The 20,841-nt window shown below is 44.5% G+C and overlaps 2 protein-coding genes across 7 annotated transcripts in view; one reads left to right on the top strand and one right to left on the bottom strand.

The window, feature by feature from the left end:
* Positions 1-20,841, top strand: part of LOC114880440 (farnesol dehydrogenase-like) — a 53,310-nt gene that overhangs the window by 25,598 nt on the left and 6,871 nt on the right. The gene's annotated exons all lie outside the window — the stretch shown is intronic.
* Positions 504-20,837, bottom strand: LOC123987812. Its single transcript, XM_046285869.1, is given in 3 exon segments — positions 504-3,956; positions 5,171-5,214; positions 5,217-20,837. Coding segments are annotated over 3 exon segments (396 nt in total). The 5' UTR covers positions 5,404-20,837; the 3' UTR covers positions 504-3,791.

The following is a 20,841-nucleotide window of genomic DNA, read 5'->3' on the forward strand; positions in this document are numbered from 1 at the left end:
TGCGTGGCCTGTGTACAATGCTTGAAAAGCCGAACATTACAAATCTCATGAATTACCTTGGATTCCAAGTGGATCGATGATTAACTCAGAGATGTCCGTTCGATAACGGGTCTGATAAGAATGTAGGGATTTCATCAGAATTATTCTGGAAACAAGAGTTTGATTCTTTTATGTCACCTTCTAACTTAATCCTGATATTTTGCTCTCTGTATAAGGTGGAATTTTGTACGTCAGTTAAAATCGAGCACGGTTACGTGGATGTGGACAGTTAATTAACGTCGTTAATTGGGAATTCGCGTGTCCCTTTGCCATTAAACTCTCGGATATTTGTGTCCGCGTTGGTTTCAACCTTTAAACTAGATATTCGGTGAAACGTCACCCTGTCTCGTTTTACCTTTCACCTTTGCGTCCGCGTTTCTATTTCACATTCCCGTGTTATGAAAACAATTTTCCTCTTGCGCCTTTCTACTCGCTCGTTCTCTCGTCCGATAGCCTCGATTGAACGTATTAAAATCATCAAGGGACTTTTAGTTATTTTCCCTTGTAAAGTGGTTCACTTTCTATAAATTTTTGCTCTTGAAGTCAATCATCTATCGCTTGAACGCTAGAGGATCGAGATCGAGGATCGTAATCGTTGGGTATAACAGGAGGACGTGAATAGGGAGAACTCGCATTTCCCGGCAACCCCTGACCACGCAGTCACCCCCTCTGCTCGAGCTGGCATCCGAACGGCAGAGCCGTACGGCGTTAATTGATCAAATTACAGGGCCGCGAGCCGGCATCGAAATTGTAGGGCTGTCCGGCCGGTTTTCGGATCGCTCGGCCAACGAAAGAGGGGGTGTCGAGGGGTGAGCTCACCCTCGCTGGCAAGATCTTCCAGTCTCACCCTCGAACGACCCTGCTCGCATCTCCGGAACCAAGGGTGGAGGGCCACTTCAAACCGATCGGGATGATGTTCCGCGGACCCGCTCGATCGGTCAAGTGTTCATTGCCGGTTCATTCCCGCGAATTCCGCTTTTAATTAATGACTATCCATCGACAACCCCCGTGACTCGATGATTGGTCGACAGTATCGTTGATCGTCGTCAAATTCATACCTATTTCCCGGCCTACCCCTTACATCGTGTTACTGTCTTTATCAATGTTATTAGAGAAAAACTTGATTTTGAAATTTAATGAAGTATTCATTGTTCGAATATCACAGGGTTGAAATTTTCAACAGTAACGTTAGAGTCTGAACGCGTACGATTCGTTCGAATCGGTACGATTATGCAAACGCTGTCGAGTCGAGACAGCCATGTCTGGAGGCTCTTTGAAAATGAGAGGTCGGCTCGAGCTAAGCTCGTAATTCACGGAATTATTAGCGGTATCGTATTGGTTGACGTGCCTCCAGGCGAGCACGATGCGAATCCTTTGGCATACCGGTCAACACCGATGAAAATTTCAGCCGGCCGAGGATGCAACGAGAACGTGCTGAAATACGATCAAATGCAAAGCGTGCGTTTGCCATAAACGCTGCATCGTTTCATACTTCTTATAATAATAAAAAGCATCACGTTTATTCGATGGTCCAATTAATTATCTTAGCACAGAAGCAGAGAATCATTTATCAAAAACGGATCACGTTACGGTGGTTCTCGACCGAGAAGATAGAAGTTCTCGGAGCAGGCGACCGCTATCTAAATTAAAAATACACGAAACCCGAGGACTCGCTTGCAACTATCCTGCTCGAGAGGAGAGTGTCTTAATTACCAGTCGGTCGTTGGTCGAAGAAAGAGAAAAAAATGATGCGGCCGGGAAAGAAAGGAGCCTTTTCTAGCTTCTCACCGGGCTGAAGCTTTGAAAAAGCCCCAGCGTCGGTGAATTCTACGAGGAGAGCCTTGCCAGTGCTACGGTACTCTGTGGGAAATGCTGCTGCTCCTGCCTATGGTATCACTTGGTGGTGGGGCAGGTTGAGGGTAACGGGAGGTGTTAATTAACTACTCGTCTCGCTCCCGTCAGAGACATTCGAGCACGGACTCGACTTAACTTCGCCTCTCTGCAGTCGTTCCCTTCGTTGGATCGTTGAAGCAGTCGGCAGATAACGCGTCCATGATGCACCGTTGAAGAGGACAACGGTGTTTTTAAGGGTAAGCACCTGGGTCTACCAGGATGACCTCGTTGAAGCATCTGTGTTGGTGCAAACCTGCTACCAGCAGAGGGTCGCTTTTGCTAATCTCGACCCGATAAAAGAAATTTCAGAGAAACACGAGACGAGAATCGGCAAAACGTGCTATCTATCTGTATTTGTGAAATTGAAAGCTCTTTATCCTTTGTAACGGGAAACGGAATTCAGTTTCGGCTTTTGATGTTGAGAATCGAAAAGGTTGATTTCGAAAATTGACAAGGTTTGCGCTATTGATCACGCGGTCTGCGGCTTTCGAAATTTTAATTCGAACCAGTGGGGCAGGGCGCGAGGGGAGAGTAGAAAGGTTGGCGAAACAATCACAGAGGAATCGACAGGTAATAGCAGAGGAACTACCGAATCGGCGCAACGAATTGTCGCGTCTCTCGTATTTCATCCCCCACGGTTAAATCGATCGTGCACCTACGAGCTCGCCGAATAATTCCTGTCGCAAGCAGAATAGGTAAACCTGGAATTTATTACACGTCCGTTGCACTCGACTCGCGAGAACTCGGGAATCGGTATCAGACACTCTCAGACTCGCACCAATTATCCGTGAGTTGAATAGGAAAATGAATATATATTTTGTCGGCGGCCGTGGGAGTGCCTTGTCAAAAATCCAGTTCGTTTCCTCTACGGTTTTGTTCCGTCCCTTCAATACCCGCTTATTGTTCCGTTACCTGGAAAATATGCTCTCGAAATTGGGTTTGGAAAATTAAACGTATCGAATGCTCGATAGACAGACGATGATCGTAGAAAGTTTCTATTTAGAAACTAATATTTCAAAGTGTCACTCGCTAATACTTATTAATAGCGTCTATTATCGAAGAATTAATTTACATCGTACGATGTAAAACGTTAAATCCATTAGTTTGAATAAAAATTCATCTTCCATGGTATAATGGATTCAAAGTACGAATCGCGTCATCGTGCAGAAGCAAACGTTTATCGAATCCATTTGCGAGATCACGCAAACGACGTATCCGTGGTGAGACGGGTCCAACGGATCGCTAATCAGCAAGTGAAACAAAAGGATTTCCATGGCGCAGAAGTGGCACGTTTCCATGCGGATCTAAGATCTCTCGAGAGGGAGAGGATTGCCGGACCACTCAGCTACGGAGCGGTTCGTTAGCAAAAGGAGACGAAACTATAAGTCCTGGTGCAAATACCGTCGATTACGTGCTCTCCGTTACTCTCGATCCTCGTTCAACTCCATCCTCAAAGATATCCCTTGTAAATCAGTGTTCCCTTTTTTCACGATGTAGTCTAATTAGGATAGTCATCAATCCTAATTATGCATTTATATATTTCACAAATTTTTGAATAATTTATCATGGTTATAATAGATAGTTCGATGTTAAAAAAGTAAATACATCAATTGAAAGTTTCATCGATACAGCTCCTCTTTCAGCTTGGTTTTCCGTTAACGAACCCATCGTCGATCATTTCACGAGCATACAATTTTTTTTCCCGCAGTCGGGGGTGTAGGAGAGGGCGCAGAGTAAGGCGGATAACGGTGGGCGATAACAGAAGGTACACAGGAAGGGGTGTCGTTAACGATCCAATACAAAGCCACGGGGCAAAGTGGATGTTACCAAGTCCCTTCCCACCTTCCCACTACTCCAACCTAGTGGCGCCCTTCGGTCCATTCGTGAAAAGGGGCGCGGAGGGAGAGATGAAGGGAGGCACAGGTCCGCCACCCACAATTCCGCTTGCGGGCACTGTAATTTGCTGTATGCATGCATCCAGAGATGGATAGACACGGCCGGGCAGCGGAGCAGGTCCGGGAGATCTATGGATTTATGCAAATGCAGGCAGTTAGAGTCCCGAGCAGCCTCCGCCGTTGAATAATGCGTTGATAAGATAGGAGCCCAGCGCTCATATGCCGTTACCTACCCTACCATCCGCCATTGATTTGTCACCCTTCCGTTCTACGCCCCTCCCCTCTTCATCCGCCATTCTCTATTTCGACCGAACTTCCTTTACTCCTCCAAGAAAGTCGATCGGGTCTTGATCATGTCGTGCTATGTAATTTCTAGTCATTCCGATTACTTTTTCAATATTTTTATTTCTTCGGTATATTCATCGACCGAACAGTTTTATTTTTCATCCTCTAGCGGTAACTTCGGTATTGGCAGACTTACAGAGGAGTTCAATTTATATCCAATTTCATCTGGTCCATAGCTGAGCGTATAAACAATTTTCATCTCTAAATCTCTGGTAAACATTGTCATCGACACGTCGGCCCGGAGGCTGGTCGTTGTTCGTCGGCACAAAACGAGAATCGTGGTCGCGCGATTATGACGGCGTTTCAAAAGCTCTGTTACTCTTCTTTTTTCCTCGCTCTTCCACCCTTTCCGAAAACTGCGAACGCGCTACAAAGGATCCTACGGCCGTCGGAGGATTAGAGCGGCATCGAACACTGCATTTCCATTACAAATCGGATTTCGCCGAACGGAGGGGGTGGCCAGACTCAGATAGGGTCGAAAAACAATAACAACGATAAACAGTCGAACATCGCGCGATCCGCTTTTCCCTGCAGCCTCCATCGAGCTGTACGGCGATCGGTATCGCGTCACGGACGGCAAACATTGCTATGGGATTACGTTCTCGAGCCTAGCGAATCGAGTTACGCGTTTGCACTTCCATGCTGGTGAAGTTACGAAGCTTCGGCAACCTTGAATTTAACTTTTCGTAGTTTCAAGAACGCTTTTCGTACGTTCAACCCCCGTAACAAGGTCGAAACAATAAATCTTCCATTTTCTGTTTGTCAGGTTAGCGATGTTTCAGAGTTCATTTTCTATTAAAATAGTAATTCTTTACGAAAAACGACAGAATCGTGCAACAAGTAAGTACCCGATGTCATAGTTTCACAGCGGAACCGTGCAAATTAAGACATCGCGAAGGGTTGAAACGAGAAACGGAAACGGGAAGGTCGTTGTTTATTCGCCCGCTTGTTACCTCGCTCGAATATTCCAGCTTTAAAGTGTGCACACAGCCGTACACCATGTGTTTATAACCGCTCTAGCGATCGTGACAGTCCACGATACAGCGGAACTGACTGCGATACGACAGCGGATGTGACGTCTGCTAACATTGACCGTGTCTTCCTTCCAAATGGCAAGGTTTCCTCTGAAAATGGCGTTATCTAGATACACGCGCGAACGTGTTTGTATTCTGTCAGTTACCGTATCTCTGGCGACCGAGGACGGCAGGTAGTCGGTCTGAATGTAAAGCATCCATTAAACGTAATTTCAGGTATCTTTAATTCTTTCTCTATGCTCCCGTCTGAATAAAGACTGCCTAGAATATTCCGAGCACGAAACTTGGTCGACTTTGTTCTTACTAAATTATGCAGAAAAATTTGGAATCACTCGGTATTCGCTGTTATTTCGAATTAACGATTACACAAGTTTCCCGTTATCCAGCAAACAACTTTATAGAGCTTGTTCAAGTCTCTAACGATGTTTCTTGGAACGGTAGCTTCCGTGGAGATTCAGTTTCGCGATTAAAATCTCAACGAGAACGAATTGCAAACCGAACGCGGCAATTGCTTTATTAAATTACATCCTGGCAAAAAGGACCGGTCGATTCATAAATAAAAACGATACCGATCGGCCGACGAGTCTCGTAATTAATTGCCGCGGAAGGGAACGGACAGGTTACGATATCGGTCGCATAAACCAGTCTTACTGTGATTTCATCGTGATTTTACGCGGTCCGAACTCCATTTTATTATACGATTCCCAACTTGTCTCAATTACAATCTATTCATTACTCAATTCTACAAACAACGATCAAGATATCAGGAACGCATAGATCGATAATTTTACATTGGACAAATTCAAAATCGTAGGCGTACTAATTTCGGGCAAAGACTCTTCCCTCTTCGTTCGCAACTTCATCAAGCCCTTACCTCTTCGCACATCGAGTTCGCACAGATAAAATGGCGCACACAACGCGTGGACCACACTTAAGCTTGAGTAGCGCTTGCGGCAGGGTAGGCGAAGAAGAGTGGCGCCGTCTAGTGTTTCAACGGGACCATTCGTCGGACGGGTAAAAGGGGTTAGGCTAAGTGGCAAATAAAGGGTAGTGACGAGGTTCGAGTGGTGTCTCGTTTTTCTTGCCACTCTGCTACACTCGTCAAGGTAAGGGAGGCCTCTGTATAGCTTTTCGGAAATGGAGGGTCGTAGCAAAAACGATACTTCCTACAGTTAAAACATTTTACGTAAGATAAAGGCAACCCTGGTTTTTATGGAAGAAATGAACTTGTCCTCCATAGTGGTACATCATGCGTCCGGAAAGTCGGCAACGCACGGGACTTATTTTCGTCTATGAAAGACGAATTTCCATTGCAATCATTGTTATTTCGATGCAATGCCAATTGCGACATCTTCTCAGTTCCTTTTTCGACTCGGCACGAAACGGAATGATGTCGTTTAACGAGAGAAATAAACTTTTGCAATCACTCCGTTCAATGCGTAACGATGTCAATGGGGTTTTGAGGTTTCTCCGCTATTTTCCGGGGCGCAACAGCAAAGTCACGATTCGCGATGGGATCTTTTACGAGCTTAGCCAGGGAGGGAGGAGGAATGAGAAAGAACGTTAAGATGACACCGTGGTCGCATCAACAGAAACGGCTTATTCTTTCGCTGGTGCGGTCATAAAGGACCCTCGGCAGGACGAAGTTAGCAGGGTATAACGGTGCACATGGACGGACACGTAGCGCCGTCGTTTATTCCGCTTTACGCTTACACCGTGCCGACGGGAGATGGCTTATGAACTTGACGCGTTTTACCTTTTTCCCTTGGAACGAGGGAAAATAATCGTGGTCATGCTTGGACAGGCAATTGAAGCGAGGAAAGTTGTAAGATTCTGGAAATAAGAAATTTAACCGTTCCCTAAACAATGGTCTTACCGTTACTCTGCAACAGTCGCTTCTTAATCACCTCTTTATCACAGTAGCAAATGATTTTTGAAGCGTGCGTTGCGTACTTCGCGTAGCGTTTACGCGCCGCGTTTAAAACGTATCATCCGCGGCTAACTAACGACTCCGTTCTGTGCTGCCATCATAAAACCAGGAACACGACGTCGCTGATGATGCGATAAATTTTAAGCGTTATAAAAAATTTTGTCGCAATACGCTTTCCAACGACCGCGCTGCCATATTCTGAAAACAATCTGAGAATGAAGTGGAGTTTTCTGGAGTTATCAGCGTCGTTCCTTTCTGTTACGCTTCAAGCTTTCTCGGCTAGATTTTTATGTCGAACGGGATTGACTCGTCGACGGCGTCTTGTTCTTCTTTTTTTTTTCAAAGATATCTCCGACAAGTCTGTAGCAATCGAACCGTTAGCGATCAAAAGGAAAGACGAAGCGGAAGCGTTCGGGTAATAAACGCTCGACTCTCCCGGCGAAACGTTTCGCATCGGCTGGGTAAACAGAAAAAAAACGGCAGGAAGTCAAAGCGGCAGATAAAAAGGAAGTTTATTACGTAAATGAAGGAAGGTGATGGGGAAAAACAGGGAAAAGTTTAAAGCGAACAGGCGCGTAAGACGCGCGGAACGCGAACTTGCGATGCCGAGCGAACTAACTTCTAATTAAAGGCTGCCGCTCGATGGGAACTTCTCTATTTTACTTTCTTAAACGTTTACCGGGAATATTTTAATTCCACGTCGGCGTAATTAGGCGTTTTACGTTCGCCACCCCAGTAACGGTGAGGGAGAAAAAAATGATTCGAAAGCTGCGCGAACGGACGTAACTTGGGGAAAGCTCGTTTAGCTGACGTTTAATGGCCACGGCGTGTAACAACGGGTACGTAATTTATAAATAGCAGCTTGTTGCGAGTCTTTTATGAATTCTTGTAATAAACATTTCGCCTTTTGCTCCTTGTTAGCGAAGAAAAGAAAAATCGATCTTCGGTGTCATCGTTTCTACAGAAATTTTCAAACAATTGTACAGATCTTGAATCCTGCGTTTCTTGACGAAATTAGTTAATCATCCGAAACGTTGCGTTTCCTAATCCGCGTCACTGGAGCACGGATGAAGGGAACAAGGGGATGGAAACATAGAGAAGAGGGTCAAAGGTGGCTAAGACCGATCTAGAAATGCAGGTCGGATAATTGTACGCGATTGAGCCTCGTAAAGCCAGGACTTGGAGCTCCGATCCAATTAACGGCAGTGGTTTGTTGCCTGGCGTACAGTTGATTGAACTGCTGGAGGACACCTAACTCCTGGCAGAGGTGTTCTCTTTACGATATATACTTTTAGTGCAGCTAGAGAACGGTAGCTGGTTACGTACTTATCCGGTTAGACGTCGTAAAGCACTCGAAAACCGGTGGAGAGCAGCACGGGATGAAGTTTCTCGCAGTTTCCTCTTCCCTTTACCTCTCCTCGCTAGTTCACCTTTCTTGCTCTTTTCTCCAACCTTTCCCTCTATTTCTTCCTGTCTTTCTTTTCTTTCCTGCTGGAAGGTTAAACCTTATCTAGCTGCGAGAGAACGTTAATTCTGTCTCGACGATAGGATGGCTTCGATTCGACGACGTTGCTGATTGCGTCTTTTCCACCAACGATCTTTGCACTCCACGCGAAGATTTCTTCTTTCCGATGCTGCCTGTTTCTTGTTGCGACCTCGCGCCAAATTCGAGCAACTCGTTTAACGGCACTGCCGGTGCCTCTTGACTTTAATTGAATCGATAATGGAATGCGATATTTCCTTGAAACGGGTTCGGATATATTCGCGTGAATTCGATTATTCCGTTTTTCGCCTGTTAATATTAGTGGTGATAATACGATAGCTTGATCCAGCTAAAAAATTCACATCCCATCGAAAAGTAATAACTATATTCTAACTAGAAGCAGAAACAAGTGTATCCCAAAGAATTACCTGAATCCATCGAAAATCCCATCGCAAGTAGTCAAGGTTCGTTCGAAAGTTTCCTTGTCCCTCCACGGGATACAGGGACACGGTGGAAAGAACGACGAATACCATAGACGCGACAACGATATTGAAAATATCTGGCTGAATTGGAAATCCATATCCAGCCGGAGAAGAGAGACAGAAGAGGTTTCGTTGGTATTTCGATATCGCGTACACTGCCTTGATCTTTCTCTCTCTCTCTCTCTCTCTCTCTCTCTGTTCGAAGAGAATCATCCCTGATGGGCCGATCGTGGGCCACGCGGGCTAGGGCTATCGGAAATGGATTCCGCCTCTCTTTACCTTCGTCTTACGTCTAATAACCGACTTCTCCATAATGCATAAGGCAAAAATGCTGAAGTTTCCCCTATTGTCGAACGGGACAGTTCGCGTTGGTGTCGTCGACGTGTGGGTGAATACATATCGAACGCCAAGTTTCGACCATGTACCATCCGCTTGAATCGACGCTTTTTTTCTCCTCTTTCTCGCCCTCTTCAAGGATTACGCTTTTTCGCGGCAATTTACATGGAAACGTCCGCGTCGATTCGCGACACCTCTCGCTCTCGAGCAGAGATTCTCCGCGGCTCGGCGCGAAATCAGTACTCGTCGCTCTGACGACCGTGTGTTGTCGTACTGAAATTTCACGATTCAGCCGAATAAAATGTGTCGGGAATGAAATTTCACGATTCAACTGGCGCTCGGCGGGCCGTCTCGTAGATGGAATAAAACCGAGGGGGTTGAAAACGGTCCCACTACTTTCGTTAGTATCGTTCCGGAGAATCGTGGGGAACGAGCACGACTGCTGCTTCTTCCATTCGTATAAACGTTATCCCATGGATGGAAATCTCGTACGATTGCAGGCTTGGAATTTTCTTTGCGGCACTTTGAATATTGTTGCGAGCGAAACGACTATGGATATTGGCCGGGATGAAACCTTTCGAATTATTACCACGATTCGCGTGGCTGTTGGTACTTTTACAGAAAAATGTGTGTAGTTTCATTTTGCAAACCAGCTAAGCTGTTTAAAAAGTAAATTTAATTTTTCGTGTACTGTTACTCTGAATGAATTGAAGCTTAATACCAATCGTAGCACCGTTTCGAGGCTAATTCTACTTTCTGCCCGCGAAAAGGGAGCGCGGACACTGGAAGCCATTAAATTAAACGTAGGATGTTCTAATTTGTGATCTTTTCTTTCCCACTGGTATATCGCTAGTGCAAATTTTCCTTCCTTTCAGCTACGCTTCTCAGTCGCCTCTGTCTCATTGTTAACTATTTCTATTCGTTTGCTCTTAAAACGACAGCCTTTCAGGGCGTAATGAACACTCCTTTTTCTTGTTTCTTTTCTTTGCTCTTCGCCAAACGAACGCTCTTCTCTCTTTCTCGATCTTCTTCACGCTTGAAACGTTTCTTATTTCATTCTCGCTTCTTATCGAGCCTTTATCATTCCTCATCCTCTCATCGACCGTGTCATCTATTTCTTTCCATTTTCTCCTTTCTTCGTATTCACGAATTTCTTCGTCCTCTTTCATGTAGTACCGGCGAGCCTATGATACGTATACGAACATTAACCAGCTGCATGGAGCGTAATTTTGATGTATGTAACTGCATTGACCAGCAATTCGATAAGCGCCTTATGGCTTATGATAATACGCTTAGCTCGTGAGAATTCAGCAAAGCCTGTGGCCCGTTGTACACCGCAGAAATTATATCGTACAACGTTCGCCGAACAGATGGTCACGCGTGACTTCGACCACCGCCATTACCTCCGTTACAACGTGTTCACACTAGTTCGCAGGAGCGGCTGCGATACGTGGACCACGATTCAATTAGTTATCAGCAATTTGCTAATATGCTAGAATAAAACGTTTCAATTTTCAAAGACGATTATAGGGAAAGGGTCTCTCGAGCGAAACGTTTGAATATTTATTAACTGTATTGCACGTGGAATACCAACTACCTGACTACTTTCACTCACGATATAATTAGAGAAAGCACACACTTTGAGCCACTTCGTTTGCGTAACTAACGTATTCTAAGAAGACGAGCGGCGTTGGTTTTTCGTAATAGACCGGTCATATGTGCTTCGAATGCAGCGTGAAGGAACACGTGGACAATGAGTACATATTATTATACCGGTTCGTCGTCGACTTGGGATACGGTGTTGTAAGCGGGTGTTGTAATTTACGTGTCGTTTCGTCAACGAAACGTTCTATAGAGTTAGCTGGAATAATATTGCCTCGTGGAACTACGAATTACGGGGAACGACGGGGCTCTTTTCGTTGAAGAATTACGCTTTGAGGGTGAACATGGGAGGATGCTGATGGGAGTAATGGAAGATTACAAAGCGCGTCTGATGAGCTGTTTTTATGGTCCCTATTGTAGGAATTGTTTTAGAGTAATTTCGACGTGCACGGGTTATCGTGAAACAATAACAATAATAGAACCTTATTTAATCTTGTAACAAAGTTCGCAATAATGGTCCATTGTGAATGAACAACGAAATCGCGAGGTGTTAATACATTCTCACATTTTCATATTTCATAATATTTTACTACACTAATGAATATTTAAGGAAGGATTTTCTTTCCTGACTTCTTCTCCCGCAGAGTCCCTTAGTTCTTTTATACATTTCTTTTTACGACTTTCTTATTATACATGTAAAGCGAGGAACAATGGTCAGGTTATGCAAACGAAACGTCCACGAACAAGAGGCAGGATTAGGATCGAGTCGATTTGAACTAGTTTGCTAAAGGACACTTAATTGAAATGAATGTAAATCTTCAGGAATAACGTGCGAACATAGGAGAGCCAAGGAAGACATATTCGCGTTTCTGGTTCACCGGTTTCAACTTTGAGAGTTAATTTCTGTTACATTTTAAGCATTCTATCAAACAGTCTAGAAAATGTAAGTGACAAATAAAGAAGAGCCCTTCGCGACGAAGTTGCCAACGATTCGTTCGTTTTTCATCGCTCGAACAAGCGTCAGAGTGGGTGAAAATCCCGTCGCGACAAGAACGTTCCGCGGTCTCGACGGAAATGCGTTTCTTCGATGCTACCACGTCGCTTCCTGTTCGTTCTCACGAGCGAGCTGTGCATCCTACGTGCGCGAGAATCATCGCGATTTTCTCGTCCTCGATTTTAAGCAGTCCTGCCGTGTTATCGTTACCGTACTCCACCTGGAACGGGTCTCGACGTTCTTGCAACGACCCCCTCGGCTACCCTGCATCATCCCTTACTCGCTTTTTCCTGCGTGTCGGAGGTAGAGCAAGAATAAACAGTGCCAGGTATCGATCGAGGAGCGTTCCTTCGAGTCGATGTCGCAATGTTGCATCGTTGATGGAAAAAGAAGCGGAGAAACAGAGAGATAAAGAAGGGAAAATGGGAAAAATAGAAAAAGAAGGAAAAAAGCGATGGGCGTCTGAATTTCTTTTTAACGAATTCAGTTTTTGTATCGTTAAGCCCCCGAGTTAATTTCTTGCGTTTGTTACTAATAGAGGTTGCTATTCAGTACACTGGAATTAACTATTCACTCCCTTTGGACGTAGAAAGCTTTTACCGCTAACGAGTGTAGGAATTGAGTCTCGTTTGGATGTATCGACGCAGTCACCTCTGGGTCACAATTTTCCCTCAAAGATCTAGGATTTTGGCGATGTTTCAGAGGGCGGAACGTAAGCAGGAAATTATGTTACGTCACTGTTAGTTAACTCGAGTTAGCTAGCACGCCTGAGGAAATACTTTTCGACGAGTCAGTTTGTGTAGAGTGTACGGTCGGTTCGCGAGGTCGTCGTACCAGTTGGCAAGCATGTTGTCCCAAAGTATAGCAACGAAGAAAAAGAAGCAAAGAGTAAGGAAGAATTTCAAGTAGGAAGAGGTCACTTTTATAGCGGTTACCTCGAGCAAGCAGCTACGTATCGAGAATATTTCGATGCGAAACGCAGCACTATTTGACTGAGTTTCGCGCTATTCTAAATCAAATGATAAATTCCAGTCGATGTTTGCGCGTTCCACTTTTATACCGTTATTCCTCGATACGATTAGATCAGTGCCGGTTTTATAAGTCGTAAAAGGAATCACGGTAGCTCGTTGCGAACGCAACTTTGTTCTCGATCGCATCTGGAACCGCATCCTTAAAGCCTGGATTTAAAATCGTTGCCCGGCTTGTCTCGAGTGGCAACAGCGACCAAGATTTTATCGAAATTGCCAGGCGATTCGCCAAGCACCAAGATAAAACGGTAAAATTTCCCCTTGAAAGTTTCACGGTACGAAAAGTTGAATATTAAATCTTGGTCGTTGGGCAAGTTTGTTCCATTCGGCTAATAAATTTTCCTTCAATCCACGCTCTGGCATCCTTAGCAGCCGCGATAGCGTCAAATCCATCGTTCTTACAATGGCTGCAAGTAAAACTATCATTAATCTGGCCTTGCCTCCTCTTTCGCATTTGTCCCCCATCCACGTTTCACCGGAGGTGCACCGACGGACATTAATTATCGGAAAAACGGGCCCGCAAAAACGCGAACCCTTCGACCGTATCACGGCACGCTGCGGGACGCGGGCCGCAACTTCGATCCGGTCTCGTAAAAACGTGCAAAGACGATTTTTCCACCCCGTTCAGGGCAAAAAAAACCTTCCCCCGTTTCCTACGTTTTCGACGTTCCGCTCGGTTTCCGTTCCAGTTTCTTGCCACGCCAAGTATTTGCTCGAATGTATGTTCGAGGTACCATTATCGGTTGATAAAAAAGGGAGAAAAGTGTACAGAGTGTCTGTAAAGATTCGGATCCGATATGTACCGTATCCTTTTATCTTTAACCGTAATTCCACCGTTTAAATTGCTCGTAAAACCGCGGTAGCGTCGATTCTCGAATTTGTTGGCCCATCGATCTGCCACGGCGCGGCAGACGGACAGGAAGTAAGAAGAAAACCACTGGTAACGAGGCATCGAGCGATGAATAATAGGCAGAATAGAGGGCGAACGAGCGAGCAGTTGGCAAGAAACGAAAACTCGAACGGTCCACCGCAGACAGCGTGAATAAAGGATCCACTTTTCCTCGAGGAGCACGAGGTAACAGTGTTATCCTTACCTTCGGCCCTATTTCACATCCGACGCAGCTACGCGGAAATGCATCGAGACTGGTATCCGTTTTGCAGTAGCTGGCTCGCGGGACGAGAGAATAAGAATAAGAAAAAGCTATCTGAGACGCGATAACAGAAAATCTCGTTACTACGAACGTCCAACCTCATATCTATTCCCGATCTCTTCGCAACACAATTCAGCCGTTACCAGAGGGACTAACGACAATTCCCGTATTCTTCCAAGGCTTCGACAATACGTCCTCCACACTTATTCAAACGTCCTTCCTCGGCGACGATCGATTTCCATCCAAGGGACCACGGAAAACTTGCGAGTAAGCTCTTTCGCGGCTAGGAGAACAAAGACGTACACCAGACCAACTTTCGACGATCCTTCAAAAGCGTTTCCATTCCGCGAACACCATAGCCGGATGATAAATCATTTTTGGAAAGTTTACCGCTCTCGGACCAGTAATTCCTGCTATGGCAGCCAAAGGGTAATTAGAGAGGAAACCTAAGGGGAGTTTGGAACCGGACTCGAAGCTTCGGATGATTCGATTTCCCTCGAAGGCCCCTCTGACTTTCGCAACTCCGTTCGCAGACCTATTAATGCTTCATTGGGTATCGCGTTAATATCCTACAAGATGTTACAAATATCTACCCCTCGAATTCGGAAGCGTTTCTTTTAATATCCCGTTTGTTTGGAGCTGTCGTTGGACGAAACGAAATGAAAGTTGAATTTCACGCACTTTAGTTTTTTTCCCCAAGGCGTGCAAGTTCATATACACAAACACGGACTGGTTACGTTTTCCAACAGGAAATCAGCCACCGTTTTACTCAACTTTTCTCATTTTCCCGGACGTTCCCGAACGAGATAACAGGCTGGCGAGAGTCACAGGCACCGCGTACTCGATTCACGATCCAGCCTCGTCGTGTTCGATTTCAAACCGTTTCAGAGCATCGCGAAGCGAGGAATAGCTCGTAAAAAAGTCCGTCGATCTCGCGTTACACAAGCGGAAAGGACTCGCAGGTTCGAGCTTATTGGCAACGCGTTCGGTACGAGGCAATGAACGCGTACTCTCGGCGGCAAAAGCGGTTCCAAGCGAACGACGCTCGGGTCTTAAATTATTACTCGGTTACCAGGCTTTTATTGCACCGATAATAAAAGCTGACGATATCGCGACACCCGAGTCACCCATGCCTCGCCTCGCGTGTATGTGACGGTACCATTATGGCCGCGAAATATGGTGGATTACTTGTACTATGCTTCCAACGTGTCGCCTTTATTCAGCCTCTTTAACGCGTCGCCTTTCGTTCCTTTTCGACTTCCGTTGTGCGAGGATCGTTCAACGATCCAGACACTTGGCGAACGAAAAATGAATCGTAAATAACAAGCGTTCATCGGCGTATCAAGCTGCGGAGATACAACGAATAGTCATCGCGATGCAGCCGGTGCGTTAATCAATTGCAATCAGAGCAACCGGAGAGTAACATAAATTTCGATTTCGGACTTCGTTATCGAATAAAACGCGTAAACACAATATTATGTTACGGTATTTACGTGACGTATTTTCATTTCGCAAATAGAATTAATTGATTCAGAAGGACGGAGGTATTATCGAACGTTTGTAAGCTGGAAATATTTAAATTTGCATGAATTCAATTAGCCACATACATTCCCCTATAATTTGAACGAAATCCAAATTTTTATGATCACGCGAGGAAAGAGCAAGAGGGACGTTTATTGTGTTGTTTATGCAGTTAGAGAAGAATCGGATAGTCTGAGTAGTTTCAGAAACTACTACTTTAACGGACTGTTTATCAAGCATGTCGTATATCATTGCACGACGCATCTTTGGCTCGCCGGTGCTTGTTAAATGTAGCGGTACAAATTCAGGATCGATATCATTCTCAAAATGGAAATGTTCAATGGTATCTCGGTGTTGCTGTCCCGTTTCTTTAACATTATTCAACTTATTACGTATTATACCACTGTCGCGGTATTAAAGAACATCGCGATTCGTAGAAACCTTGGCGACGAGAGCAAATATCATTACGCGATTGTGCAAATTAGATTGTTCGTTTGAAGAGCGTTTGCAACAGTTAATGCAACTCTTAAAAAATCGTTTAGCAATTCATGGACGGAATATTTCCTTTTTTTTTTGTATTAAACATTTATGTTACATAATTTATCGAGACGTTTCGCAGAGGCATGTCACGAGTTTATAGATCGGTCGAAGCCAAGTGGTGTCGGCGATTCTCAATCGGGGCGGCGCTAACGCGGTCGCGTCTCCGTGCCAAAAAGTTCGCGCGTACTCGCGGCGTGCTCGGAAGCGAAAATAGAGGGTGTAAAAAGATAGAAAGGGACGCTGGAATACGGGAAACGGTGGAGTAAGAAGGACGAGGGAAGAGAAATATAGGGACGGTGGGACAGAGAGGTTGAGGCGTGTAAAAATGGGTCGGCGCCGGACTTTAATCAATGGTTTCGGCGCCAACTGGACGACGGGACGCGTTTTCTGTAAAAAATACGCCCCGTGTAGCGCGATGGAAATTCGAATTGTCGTTCGGTTGTGCCGCCGTCTTGGTCGGGAACAATTCAGTAGTATGTAGTCGGACGCGAGATCCATTATCTACTTTCCCTCGCGCAACCCCTTATTCTTCACTCCTCGTTTTATATCCCTCTATTTTCTTTTCCATATTTTACCCTTTTTTTTTTCACTTTTTCCTCGCACATGTTTGCGATTTTTATTTTGCTAGCATAGGAAAACCGCATGAATATAGCGAGCCTAGCATGACACACGCCGGGTCGTAGCTAACCCAGCAAAAAGAAGATTAGTGTGATGTCGTGTCAACGATGTCACCGCGGTCGAATCGAGCTGCGCTTCGACGAGCAACGGGAAAAACTGACTGACCCGTTGCGCTGGTTCGTGCTGTTTTGTTCAGGTAAATTCGTTAACTAGCGGAAATCGAAAACGCTCGAAAATACTCAACGATTGGTTAGTCGCAAATTTTATATTTTATAATATTTTTATCCCCATCGATTATTGAAATTTTCTGGAATAATCAAAACTCTGAATTTGCAAGAGGTCTCCGTTGATCGCAAAATCTTCCAAGCATGCGACTACTAATCAGCCATTAGTATATCTCGACGATCACTAGTGTATTTCAGATTATAATTGACTTCCGTTCGATAAAGGTGATTTTGCATTCACTCGAGTGTATTAAGAGATCATCTAGCCAATCGCAGCGACACGATCTTAATAAACAGAGCTGTTAATGTTTACAGTCGACCGTGATGGAGAACAATCGTGCATCATATTAATCGATGATTTCAAGCAAAAATCTGCCCCGCGTTCCTTATAACATCTTAACGAGGCCCGTTTGTATTCCGTGCACCGCGTCGTGTGTTAATTCATACATTAAACATTACGCTTCGTGCGGTCGAAGATGTCATAGGAACAAAACGAGCCGACTCTGCGTGATCTCTTGACATCGCGCAACGTCCCCACAACTAAATGTCATTAGGCTAATAAGCATACGCGATCTCTCTTTTTCTCTTGGTGTTCTTGACAGGAGGTAAGATTTATTTCACCGTGAAATTAATACGAACGCTTGTTTACGTAGAATATTTGCGAAATCCTTAAGGACAGTGCGGCGAAGATCGTTGCGTATGATTCATCAAGGTCTTCTCTTTTAAATTGCGCGGGACTTTGAAATTTTGCAAAAACAAGGTTCATAGGAATTTTACGCTTAACAACCGTCTTACTTTCGCCACGAATTTTCTCGATTATTTTGCAAGAAGACCTCGCACACTAGCTGATCGTCTGACGCGTTCTACCGGAAAGTGTACTCAGTCAAACTGTCGAAGGGCAAGGTAGTAAATTCACGCCTTGCAATTTCCGGCACCCAAACCGCATTCTGCAAGCTCGCGAGCAAAATGGTAGCGTGTACGTTATGCACGAGCAAAGGCATCGCAACATTTCTTTGAAACGTTTTGAAAATAATTTGAGGTGGTCGAATTGAGTGACTCACTGTGGATACTGGAAGAATAATAAGTTCCTTTAGTGATCCTAGCATGATTCGTCCTTGAATATATAAAACCCGTTTTGCAACGACCTCTACGTCTGGTTGCGGAGACTCGCGTGACTCAATTTTTTCGGGTGTCTCTGGAAATAAAATGGAGCGGATATATCGAAAATGTTTGAAATATTCCAAAGAACAGAAATAAAAAGACCCGTTCAATTATTCATTATCTGACGTTGAACGCGTGTGTAACAGGTTTTTCGTTATACCAAATCAATTGACACCTTGTGCCACTGGAATCAACAATAATTTACTTAATTGGCAAGTAACACGGCTAGAACAAGGTGATTCAAGATGGTTTATTTGATTGCCACTCGAAGCAAGGTATTCATTCATTAACTTGGACGTTCATAGATTTTCTACGAAGTTGATTTCAAAGTACGCGTGTCCAAGTTCCAACGCGACTGATTGAATTATAAATAAAGCGAACAAGAATTTTTTACTCCTCGAAATAAATTTCTAAAGAATCGATATAGAGAGAATAAACAAGCGTGTTTCTAGTATAATTTTAATACTATGAATATTCATTCGTCGCTTTGATATTTCTTGGATCTTGGAGTCTAGCAAGAACGGAACTGGGTATCGCGAAATTCTTCGTCCTTTCTGTTTGTTTTTTCTCTTCTCGAGGCCACCGTTTTTAACTCATCGTTCACGGATGCAACGAGCCGATTACGTATTACCACGTACACCATTTTCAGGTACAATATTTTTCAGGTAAAATTCGTGTACCGGTGGCGTCGGCGTTTCCTGACGTTATCCAGAAACAAATGGACTTTTAAATTGCACTCGCGAGCCCCACCTGTAGTCGGTGCACGGGCCCTGGCAATGCGCGCCGATAACGGATGCAGCGTTGCGAGCTCGCGACAAATTTATACCATTATATTTCCGTATTTACTTCGCCGCGGACTGCAGGGCCAGTGCTTTGTTCTACACGTAATTACGTCCCCAGGCGCTTAATTCACGACGATTAAATTGCATACCCGACCCTCTAACCCCTCTCTCGTCCCTTTTCACTGTACCACACTCGTTAATTCTCCCGAAATAAGTGCATCTCGCGATCGTTAGGACTTTCGGGGCTGCACGCTCCTCGCCGTTGCTATTTCGTCATATTCGTGGAACGAGTAATTACTCGCGGTTAATTACTCTGTGTACAGAGCGTTTCTTAGCGGTCTGAGTGCACTGTTGCTTTTTGAGCTCTGTTTAGGGGTAACAGAAATATCCAGGGAATAACAATTTGCTTCTCTTGATACCTAAATCCAGCGAATGAGAGCTCTTTAGTTATTGAGAATGTTTCTTTAATGCATTTAACGTATTTGCAATTATCCTCCGTCGTACAGTGGATTAACTCGAGATTGAAGTTTTTTAAACGAGGGAGACTATCTTGAATAGCAACAGTAATATCTTGCATTATGCAAGAACGAATAGATTTCCGGGAGAAAAGCCCGAAGAACTTTCTCTAACATCTAATAAACCAAATGGAAATGAAACACAGTACTAAGCTGTTATATTACAAAATGTGATTCAATGTTTTGAAGATGTTCCATGAAAGAGGAAAGGGGAAAGAAGAAAGCAACACTTCTGTTGCACTGGCTTCGCGGATAGGTGCTGATTTAATAAAGCAAATTTTACTGGAATGGCGTATAATCCTATTCGCTACAGAAGTCGCAACATCGTGTGTGCAAATTAATATCCCATATTATTTGACGAGCGTTTTCCATGGTATTAAGATACAGCACGCTGAGTGAGAATTATCTTCTTCCGTGTAAGTACTTTCAGGCATCGGTGAAAGTCAGACGTTGCATTCTAAACTGAATTACGCAGAAGATGCAGTTTCGAATCGTTGTTCATTGCGCAATCAATGGTGTTATACAAAACGTGCCGTCCGAAACAAAACAATTATCGGCAGAATTTAACGAGGAATATTTAAACGATTAAAAGGTAATGCAATCAGTTCGTGGTTGCATTGTTACAATGCCATGTCATGTCACGAAGTATCTTCTTTGAAACGTAATTCGCAATGAAATACATATGTCTCATCGAAATTTGTCGAACTTTCCAAATCACCGATTTCGATGAAACTAGTCATAGAATTGGCGGAACTCGTTAAAAAGCGAACGTTCAGATAAAATCATTCCTGACACGTAATCCCGTTAGCGGGTGTCGGACAAAACATCCAATTAAAATTATGCAACGTTCGTTGTGCTCGTTATCGGGCAGCCCATCACCGGCAAAGCGCAACGAAGTTCGAAAACTTGACGGTTTAGCTCGGTGCCGAGGGTTCGACGAAAACCACGTGGAAGAAGTTTCGTCGAGCCCCGAAACCACCGTGACAAATTCGTTCTCCCCTCTTCTGCATCACCGTATTTACTCTTGCCGTTGCTTTGTCCCCGCGTAATTACGTTCCGCAGCGGTTTAACACCGCCGACAATTACTTGCCCGTTCGTCGTTAATTTCCCTCGAAATAAAAGACGACAACGACTACGCCACCGGCAACGCCGAGGGAATGTCGCGATAGCAATCTTACGATTTCCAACCTTGCAACAAAGACGATCCGCCGGACTCTGTTCTCTTCTAGCCAGGAAACGATGATTTATTCGAAGTAAGATTAATTTTG

Source organism: Osmia bicornis, chromosome 5, assembly GCF_907164935.1.
Source record: "Osmia bicornis bicornis chromosome 5, iOsmBic2.1, whole genome shotgun sequence".
NCBI lineage: Eukaryota > Metazoa > Arthropoda > Insecta > Hymenoptera > Megachilidae > Osmia > Osmia bicornis.